General features: G+C 38.6%; 1 protein-coding gene across 1 annotated transcript; it reads left to right on the forward strand.

The window, feature by feature from the left end:
* Positions 1-1,017: 1,017 nt before the first annotated feature.
* Positions 1,018-2,523, forward strand: LOC130967766 (uncharacterized). Its single transcript, XM_057892768.1, has 2 exons — positions 1,018-1,345; positions 2,079-2,523. Exons 1-2 carry the CDS (start codon positions 1,169-1,171, stop codon positions 2,253-2,255), a joined length of 354 nt encoding a protein of 117 aa, XP_057748751.1. The 5' UTR covers positions 1,018-1,168; the 3' UTR covers positions 2,256-2,523.
* Positions 2,524-11,385: the final 8,862 nt, after the last annotated feature.

The following is an 11,385-nucleotide window of genomic DNA, read 5'->3' on the forward strand; positions in this document are numbered from 1 at the left end:
TCCGACTTGCCCCTGCGATCATCTCTGTTACCAGAATACTGATCTGGTGCAATTACATGACATGGTGACATTACTTAAACGACGGCGTGTTCGTTTTACACCCAAATCCTTTGAAAACTATGTCATTTCAATTTTTTTAGAGTTAAAACTTTCTTTCTTCCCACAATGACGATCATAAGTTGCAAAACATAAAAAAAAACTCTTACACTTTTTCTTCTTCTTCTTCCTCGTTCTCCCTAATGCGGTATTGTGAAATCCAAAGGAGCTCCTTGTAGCCATTCTAGAAATTTATGCGAATTTTGAGGTTTTGGCAAGAGTGAAGAAACCACAAGCACAAGAGTGAAAAACCACAAGCACAAAAATTTGTGCTTGTGATTTCTTCACTCTTGCCAAAACCCCAAGTTTGCATAGATTTTCAGAATGGTTACAAGGAGCTCTTTTGAATTTCACAACAACGTATCAGGGAGAACGAGAAAAAAGAAGTGTAAGGATTTTCTTGATATTTTGCAACTTATGATCATCATAGTGTGAAGAAAGAGAATTTTAACCCACAAAAAATTGAAATGATGTGATTTCCAAAGAGTTTAGACGTGAAACCAATACACCGTAATTTAAGTAGTGTCCACTGTGTCATATAATTGTCTCAGATCAGCATTTCAATAACGGAGATAATCGCAGAGACAAGTCAAAACCATGATTGCAAATTTAAAATTTTAATTAGGACCAATGAAATTGTGGAATTATTTTAAATATCAAGCCAAATTTCAAGGACCAAATTAAAATTTAATTCGATTAGATTTTTTATATGAATATAAAGTATTATTGTTTTTCTTTATGTAGGACTGATTTTATTAGTTTAACTCATAATCGATTGAATTAATAAATCAATGAATTAATAATTTGATCAAATCGATCATCCGTTTGATTGGTTTGCTAGCTAAGATACTGCGTTAAGACGGCAGTGGTAACTTGAGTGAGAGTTAAAAACTTAAAATAATATGCGTACCGTGGAATGCACAAATATAAGCACTTGCCACTTGGTCACCGCCTTCGCTGTTGTTGCCCAAGCAAAAGCCCATTCCATCAGTCGTAAGTCGTAACCCCTCTCCACTGCGCAAACCCCCTTTTCCCTATAAACTAACCAACCGACTCAAGTGACGAGACGCCAATGGCGTGGAGATGGATCGTTCGAAGGACTCGCGAATCAAAACCCTTCTTCCTAGCCTTTGCCACCGTATGCGGCGTCGTTCCGGGCGTCATCGGCTACGGCGTCATGCAGGCAACCAACACCCGTAACGAACAGCTTGAATCCCACCTTCGCAGAAGTGCTCGCCCTGAATCACTGGCAAGTCCTTCTCTACCTTCACTTTCCCTTTATTTCTCTCCAAACTGCTTCACAACGAACCTCTAATTTGATTCCCTAACCTAACCTACATTATATGATATGGTCAATTTGCTGAAATGAAAACAAAATTATTCATTTCAGTATTTTTGTTGTAATTCACCTCTCGATCCCTGTTTCGAAGTCTTTGATTTGGGCAGCACCACTCAACAGGGATTTCCATTTTACTTTTAGAAGTTTACAGGAGAACCAATGTTATATGTGCTTCTTTATTAGCAGATATGGCAATCTACTGGTAAAGTTCCTATTTTGTCTATTGAAGCTTATATGTGGATTAATTGGTTCGATGAATCCCTTTAAGGCTATCTTTCTTATATGAATTGGAATCATCTATCTATAAAACGGCAGCCCCGGTGCACAAGCAATACTATTCCGGGAAATTGGTGAAGGAGTAAGATTGGAAAAACAAATAGTTAAGCATAACTGCATCAAATATGCGGAACTTGCAGGAATCACTGCCCGTTTCGGTTAATGTTATATTGGTCCGGGACAGCATTGTTTGGCTATACATTCAGCTATATATTTATCTGTTTCTTGAAATGTGTCATCTTTTTATTTGCTTTATGAAAACAAGATCTTGTATTTTTTTTTCCTTCAATGTGGCACAATTTTCAGTTATCTCTTCAGTTTTCTATGTATGTTATTATTGATGTGGGTTTTTTTTACTTCGGATCAGATGATGGGACAAGTAAATAAAGAGAGACTGGCAGAATACCTTGGAGAGCTACAGCGGAAGGAGAACACGAATGATCGTTATGTTGCTGCTCTAAGAGGGGAGACCTTAACCAGAAAACCTTATGTGAGGATTCAACCGGTCCCAGAGAAAACTGACACCGGCTCCAGCAAGGAGTAGCGGAAGTAGATAAGTGTTTTATTGCAAGATATTGCGAATACTTCGAGTTATCTGTACATTATTTAGAACTTGGAAGAAAGGCTTCAAATATTTATTATGTACCTGATGCTGTTCTGCTCTAGTTTTCTCTGGTTTTGTCCTTGGATTTGTTTGTTTAAGCAATAAACCAAAGCAGATGTTGTTAGATGGGAATGAGTGCCCAGGGTTCTCTGCAAACAATATATTAGTTAGGTTCAGGCTAGTGATTTTATGAAATTCTTCTACTATTCTCTTTGAGCGTAATACAATCTTTTTTCAGTCGTCTGGGTCATTTTGCCTTTTACTGCCTGCAACGCCGCACGTGACTATTAGACATGTTATAATGTTAGTTAGATATTTGGGAATAGTTACTAGTTCGTTACATTACCATCCTATATAAGGGTGCACTTGTATATTGAACCTTTTCCGCCATTTAGTGAAATTTCTGTTCCCTTAATCACCTAATTCTCAACATGGTATCACAAAGGTTCCATCCTCCTTGAAGCTTCTATTTTTCCGCCCCTTTCTGAGTTCTTGATGAACTCATTGATTTTACCATTTTCATTCAATTTTCTTGGATTTTCTTTCCTTACAACATTTCCAGAAATCTATTACACCTCTTTCCTATTGTCCATCAATATTTTGATGAGCTGAGGTTTGATTTGACATTTTCTTGTTTTGGGTCGGGTCTCTTTGCCATTAGATCTGTTTCTCTCCACATCTTCCAGTGTGTTTGATTGCCGTTCTCCTTTTTGGTTCAACCCTTTCACCATGACTTATCTGGTTTGTTTCTCTTTCCAATGCTGTTTCTGTCTTTGTTCACAGAGGAATGAATGACTTTCATTAAATTTTAAATTTGGCTTTTGCAGTGTTTAATTGCTTTGTTTATATTGTGCTTTGGTTTGGTGATAATTAGGGTTTGAAGTTAGAACTTTTCATCTTGTTCATAGTGTTTGTACTTGGCAGCATTGTATATTTGTATGATTTTTTGGTCATATGTATAGCCATTAAAATTGAATAGGTAAAACAGAGGCTTGTGTAAGAACCATGAAACGTGTATAGCATTAAGATGTGCAGTCAGACTATCTTGATCATTGCTGCTGCTATCTTTCGATTAATATTTCTTGGTTCTCATAAATTTTCTGCATTAACTATGCGCCTCTATTCATGGAGTTTGGGGGAAGTTATGCGAAATTGGTGATCTAGAATCATGTAAAGCCATGTCTTTATATATGTGTGCTGACTTTGAACTTGCGACTCTATGATCTTGTTTAGGTTGTGGCTATCTCTTGCGTATCAACTTCTATCACCATCTTTTTCAGGCTTGGTGATCCTCCAATTATCTAAAATTAAAGCTGTAAGATTGTGTAAGCACTACAATCAAATGAATTTTTTGTCATGCGCATTGTGGACCACACTTAATTTAACTAGTTGTATAAATTGGTTGGTTAATAATTAGTTGACGATGAAATCAGGTTAGTTTGTTAGTTCTGTTTTAGCATACCAATTAGTTGTTTGTCAACGGGCACAACTCTGATATATGTATATACATTCCCAATTGTTATTGGAAAAGCAAGTAACACATTCTCTTTTCACAAGTTTTAGTCTCAATTTGGTTCAGAAGAAATTTTCCATTCCGGTTTCTGCAACTTTCCCTCAAAAGCAAACTTTATGGGAAAAAAAATATTCTCTCTCTTCAATTTCCCCTACCCTTCGTTCTCTTCCCTTTGCTCCATGTCCACCTCTTCCGGCGCAAATCCTTCTTATGGGAACTCGTCAACTCAGGTGCAAATCCTTCTTATGGGAACTCGTCAACTCAGATGCAACGCTTGCCTCGCCAATTCTTGAGGCCTAGGTGTTCCAGTCCAGTGATTATCTAGGGCTTTTGCTAGTCTCGTAACCTCTTCAAGAAGATAACTAAACCTCATGGTGCTAATCCATGCGACTTGTTCTAAGTGGCAAGGGCAAAATTGGATTTATTGATGGTTCCTTGGTGAACGATATCATCACAACTTGGTTACTGAATTCCATTTCAAGGATATTGCAGCGAGCGTCATCCAGTTCAATTGCATTACTGTTGCAAGATTTGAAGACTCATTTTTCTCAGAGCAGTGCACCTTGAATCCGTGACCTTGAACAAAGGATCTTTAACAATTTCACGGTATTTCACCAAATTGATGTCAACAACATTTTCTTGAAGGAGATTTATTTGAAGTGTATATGAATATGCTACTTGGTTACAGGTCTATGTCTTGTGTGCAAGTTGAATAGATTAATTTATGGTTTGAAGCAAGCTTCAAGACAATGATTTTGCGAATTCTCCTCAGCATTACTCAACAACAACATCAATCAATCAAAGCATGATTACTCTCTTTTCACATGACACTAGAGAAACTTGTTAGTATATGTGAATAATTCATCCTAGCTATCCCTTCCAAGGACATGCTGAACAAGGTAAAGAGATTGCTTCAGTCAATTTTTAAATTGAAAATTCTTGGAGACTTCAAATACTTATGATTGGAATTGGCTATATCTTCGGAGGGCATTGCCTTAACTAAAAGCAAATACACTCTATGCCTACTGGAAGACACTAATTTTGTTGAAGCTAAACCTACCACTCTTCCAGACAAAGCTAACCTGAGATTGAGTGCATCTACTAGGAATTTGCTTCAGGATCTTGTAAGCTGTAGAAGAATCATTGGAAGCTGATGTATATCATTATTTCACACCTTGATATCACTTACAAAGTATCCACCTTCAGTTAATTCATGTCTCGGCCAACCACTACACACCTTTAGGCTAGCACCATTTATTGAGATACCTTAAAAGGACACCTGGACAGGACTTGTTTTTGCCAAATAAAAAATACAGAAATTAATTTATTTATGGAAGTTAAAAACGTGATATGCAATGATATTGTATTATGGTGAGTAATCCACAAATGTGGAACTGGTGAATTCAGTATCATGCAAAACACAGGTTACGTTTTGACTGAGCTGAACTGCAAAACGCAGCTTGCGTTTGGCATGGGAGGAGAACGCAGCTTCGAAACGTGTTCCTGTGCCCCTTGTATGCCAACACCTCGAAGCTCCAAAATGCAACATGCGTTTGGCAGTCTCCCCACCTGCATGTGTGACACGTGTAAAGGAGAGTGGTGGAGCCGGCCTATAAAACCAAAACGCAGGCCACGAGAGTTTTAGTTTTCTTTTCATTTTACATGTTGTAAGTGAGTTTTGAGAGTGAAAGGGTTAGGGTTAAGGGTGAAAGGGAATAAATTTGTAAGGAGGAAGGATCAGTGAAGGTTTGGGGCTTCATTTAGTGATGAAGAAAAAATGGTTCATAATTTTACTTTACCTAAAAAACACATTATTGAATATTTGAATCATCCTCAATGGGTAAGTAATTTTTTTTAATTTTATGATGAATAAATATATTTATTTTTATATTCTTTATTTATATGTTTTAACTTATAAATTTATTATTATTATTATTATCATTATTATTATTATTATTATTATTATTATTTAAGATAATAATAGTAATAATAATGCTTAGTTACCGTTTTATTATTATTATTATTACGATTATTATTATTATTAGTTTTATTATTATGGATGTTAGTCATTATAGAATACTGTATAATAATAATTATTATTTTTTAATAATTTATTATTATTTTTTAAGATAATAATAATAATGTTTAATTATTGTTGCTATTTTTTTAATAAATTATTAATTGATATTATTTAGAATTTAATAATTATCATTTTTCTTTTTGCAGGCTATCAGGAATTTGTTGTCCAGAAAATTCGATCCGCCAAATACCTTTAACGAGGTAGCGGAGCGGCACTAGTATTGACTGGGTTTCAACACGTTTCGCGAGCAGGCGAAATGAGAGGTCATTTTGCACTACTGAGTGTCTTGGTGGAACGCTGAAGGCCGGAGACTCACACATTTCATCTTCTGGTTGGTGAAGTGATAGTGACGTTGGAAGATGTCCCGATTAATGGGAGGCCGTTACGGGTAGATCAGACAGCAGTCACCAGTTTTTGGTGGAGAACTGCATTGCATATTTTAGTCGGGAGCCCGGTCCACAAGATCACGTGTTGGGGAAGGTTAATCTCGCATGGGTTTAGAGGTGCAAAGACACTGAGCCTTGTGACACTCAGGACTCTGTTGAGCGGTACGTCCGGACGCACATTTTCTGCGTGCTCAAAACAGTAGTGTTTCCGAATAAGTCGACCACTTCATTGAACTTGAAGTTTCTACCACTACTTCGAAATTTTCACCGAATTTCAGGATACAGTTGGGGGGTAGCCAGTCTGACACACTTATACAGATCGTTGTGTCGTGCTTCACGATACAACTGTAAAAAGATGGACGGCCCACTAATATCGCTTTTTGTTTAGGCGTAGGAGTGTATGCCGCTCCTGGCACCTATATCCCGCGATCAGCTCGGCGACGTTGGTATTCCACTTGCGCGACGGTATTGTATTATTATTATTATTATTATTATTATTATTATTATTATTATTATTATTATTATTATTATTATTATTATTATTATTTTGTTTTTTGTTAGTTGGAGCCATTGGCGCCGACATACAAGATATATATGTAGGCCTATTGCGCATTTTAGGCGAGGACTCGACGACATGGGAGTTGACGATGTAAGTTGTAACCATTAATGTCCAATATTTTTATTCAGAAGAATAATTTTTCTAATCGGCCTCTTGGTAACTAATGTGCAGTTTATATGGCAGTCGTATATGGGAGTGTAGGTTCCGAATGTCCTTGCTGCCCAGTTGGTTATGTGCTCCACCCAGTCGCCACTAGTGTCATTCGAGTGCATAAAATAGCACCCGACAGACCGAATTAGACGACAGTTTGGGATGCAACAGCTTCCACCAGGTCTGGCGTTCGACCTTGGTCGTGATCATTGCAAGCGGTTGACAGGAGCACAGAACCATGACTGGAGAGAGATTTACAGTCAATGAGTTAACAGGTGGAGATCTGACCGCTATAACACATTGCAGTTAGGCGAGGAGATTATTGACTTTCATCCTTTCCTAGTGTACTACGAGTGGTACACACAGCAGTATGGGATTCACCTGCGACTGTCAGATAGAGTTGCAGGTGAAGAGGTTGGCGCCGATGAACCACAGCAGCAACAGGAAGAACCAGCCGGCCCTTAGCAGCAAGTCCCGTCTCATGAGCAGCAGTTTCAGGTATTATTATTATTATTATTATTATTATTATTATTATTATTATTATTATTAGTACTACTACTACTACTACTACTACTACTACTATTAATTGTAATTAATTGTTAATTAGGTTCCGGCATATGAGCACCACTATCAGGTCCCGACATATGAGCACCAGTATCAGATGCTGGCATATGCCCAGCATTTTCAAGATTCGGCATATGCCCAGCAGTTTCAGGATCCGACCTACGACCAAGAGCAACAGCAGTGGCCGACATATCAAGCAGGCACCATATATACCGGAACCACAGTCGTAGCAGGTACCTGAGCCCTACATACCACAGCTGGTAATTCCAGTCGAGGGTCACTTTAGTACGTTGGATGGATCTGACACCATTAGCTTCTCTCAGGACCTGAGAGATACAGATTATCTATTTTCGACGCCACCGCAAGAAGGGCCTGCTACATCTCAGCAGTCTGGGGGTCGTCGCACCACTTCAGGTCATGCAGTGACTTCGACTTTGATCAGTCGACGAGTCATGTAGATTCCGGGGATGAGTAGTTCCACTTTGTATGACACCGGTAGTGCGAGCATGACAGATTTCGGTGGTCCTGACGTTGGCAGTGGGCTGGATGCCGATGTGTCTCAGGGTCATCCGTATAACTTACGGACATAGACTACGCCTCCGGACAAATATACCCCATCCTTGTATTCGAAGAAGGCGTCGAGGAAGTAGTCTGTTGCAGACTTGCAGTTGATCTTGCATTCAGTGTTGTATTCAGAGTTGTGTTCAGTGTTATACCTTATATTTAGATTATTCTGTTCAATATTATTATTATTACGTATTTAGCTTTGTTCTCGTATAACTCTATTTGAGATATTCGTGTTGCACTTTTGGAACGAAATGTTTATTTATTAAAAAGTTACATAATGAGTAAAAAACTTTATATATCATAAATTGTTAACTAGTTTAAGGAGTACGTCATAACAAAGTTACATTGAAAAGCTAAACCGCTAATGACCTCCAGCGGAGCTTGGACCTGCGCGCTGAGGACATCAACTGCGGCTATGTCCCTCGCGTACACATATAGTGCACCGGTGAGAACTACGCATATCCCGCGAATCCATTTCATTTAAGTAGCGGGTTGACTTCGGTCTTCTTTCTGTCGCGCGCTTCAATGTCTAGTTGGCGATCACCTTCGCTTCTTCATATCTATCCCACGTAGATGGGTCACCTATCAGAACAAACTCGCCTCTGTACACCTTACAAATTTCAGACATCTTGTACACGTCGTGCACGTATACTTGCCAATCAAGACGCTGGTTGGCGCAACATGCAAGCACGTGGCGACATGGGAGTCGCTCAACCTGAAAATGGCCACAGTCGCAGTGTCGTTGTGCAAGGTTAACAGTGTAAATGGTACCATCTTGCATTTCGGCGAACCTCAAACATCTCGTTGCGCCTGTCGAATCGGTTGACCACAATGTTTCCTGCACGTCGAAAGCTTTTTTTAACTCTGTTTGTTGCAAATTTTGAATACGTGAATCCGTTGTGGAGACGCTCATGAGCCTCGGTACTCTTCCGAGTCAACAATTCATTCAGGACAGAATGTATGCACTCTACCAAGTTTATTGTCATATGTCTCCAACGATGACCACCATCGAATGCCAATACCCATCTCTCAACACTGATGTCATCGCACCATTGAGTATATGCCTCACCCCGCTCTTTAATCTTTTGGTAGTTTTTGTTATACTCCTGTTCCATCCTAGAATAGCCTGTTGAACAAACCATTTAGTCATAAGCAGATGCCACAAATTTACTATGAATAGAACCATAACAGCGAGTTGAAATCCTGTGTTCACCACGAGTTTATGCAAATATAGAGCCTTGAACCTCCTCAAGAAGTTTGACCCGATGTGCCTAATGCAGTACATGTGCCACGCCCTTGGTAGTGACCATGCACCATTACTGCGAGCTATTGCAACGTCAATGGAGGTATGGCGGTCAGAAATAATACCCACATCATCAATGGTAACAACATATCTTCGCAAATTGGTTAGGAAAAACTCTTATGCGTCTACCGTCTCGCCCTCGACTATTACAAATGCAATAGGCACAATGTGTTGATTCTCATCTTGTGCAACCGTTACCAGAAGTGCACCTTTATATTTTTCGTATAGGTGTGTGCCATCAACCTGCACTAGTGGCTTGTAGTGTCTAAATGCTACAATACACGGATAGAAGCTCCAAAAAATGCGGTACAGAACTCTTACACCTTGAACCTCCTCACTCTCTCGGTAAACGGGGAGCGTTTTAATTTGAACACGAGACCTTGGCATCTTTACCGCCATTGCTTTCAACCATACTGGCAGAGTCTAGTAAGAAACTTCCTAATCACCAAAAACCTTTACGACAGCTTTCTGCTTTGCCAACCAAGCCTTGCAGTAACTCACAGTGTAGTTGAACCTGGATTGAACTTCTGCAATAATATACTTTACCTTTATCGAGGGGTCTACTTCGACAATGGCCTAATGGCATATGTAATTGTGTCTGAGTCCAACTTGACATGATCTTGTGAAATTGTGTCCATGGTGCACGTGTGCTTGCCATTGTATCTCCTGATCTCCCAACAAGCTTTTTTCGAATCAAGTTAGCTTGGATAAGCCAGTCGCACCATGCACCATACCCCTTACATTTCACATAGAATGTCTATGGCTCAGACTCATACACAGTGTAATCAACTCCTCTAGAGATGGTGTAGCTTTTGATTGCAGATATCACTGACTCTCTCGAACCGAATTTTATTCCGACACTAAACTCGTCATCTTCCGCCACTGTGTTGCTTTCACCTACGACATGCGCACCACCATCAGTCAAACAAGGCAAATAAAATAAGCGCTATAGGAAACTTGAGTTAATAATCATACCCGTACTCGCATACTCAAGAAATTTCAGGGTATGCATGGCTTCGAGATTTAGAGTCCGCATAAAAGATGGAACACCAAACGGGTGCTGGCTTACAATCGCATTTGCTTCATTTTGCACCGCCGGATTGCCTACCAAGTCTCCGTTATCGTTTTCGTCATCGATTTCATAGTTAGCTTTGAATTCCTCTTCACTGTCATTATTATCTTCTTCCTAATCTATATCTCTGAGCTCATCAACATTGACCTCGTCGCCGACCGCACCCATCCCCGACTGCTGTTCAAACTCAATATACAGCTCTATCATCAACACGTGAGATCGGGTTTGTTGATAAATACACAACATCTGCTGCATACTGGCATCGTCAGTGATGGACATTATTTGAAACTATATTAGCCCACCAAATACTTGCACAGAATTTTTGTATAAAAGATTGCTTACCCTTTTTAAAATGTGGCTTTGAATGTTATTACAAAGACCATTTTGCAACTCGACAAACTCATGGTACATGGAATAGCAAATGACAACGGACATTCACAAACAAAAGTCACTCCTTCATGTGTGTTTGGTATAACCTCACCGTTATATGGCTTGTTTGGGTGAGCTTTTAAGAAAAGATCCTTTTTCGAGTTATCTCTTTTTAAAAGATCTTATGAAAAAGTAAAAGTAATTTTATGTTTGGATATCTCATGCAAAAAGATCTTTTTATCTATCAATTATGTTTGGGTATAACAATATAAAAGTACTTTTTTATTTATTTATTACATAAAAAAATCTTTTTTTAAGGAAAAAATCTTTTAAAAAAAGATGTTTTTTATTTTTCTAGTGCTTTTACTTTTACTACTAGAAATTTACCAAACACGCTAAAAAATAAAAAAAGATATTTTTCATTGAAAAAATTTTTTTTTAACAAAATAATGGCACCCAAACAAGCACATAATATACTCGTAAATTTGCAACACTTTCCATAACTTC

The sequence above is a fragment of the Arachis stenosperma genome, chromosome 3 (assembly GCF_014773155.1).
Source record: "Arachis stenosperma cultivar V10309 chromosome 3, arast.V10309.gnm1.PFL2, whole genome shotgun sequence".
NCBI lineage: Eukaryota > Viridiplantae > Streptophyta > Magnoliopsida > Fabales > Fabaceae > Arachis > Arachis stenosperma.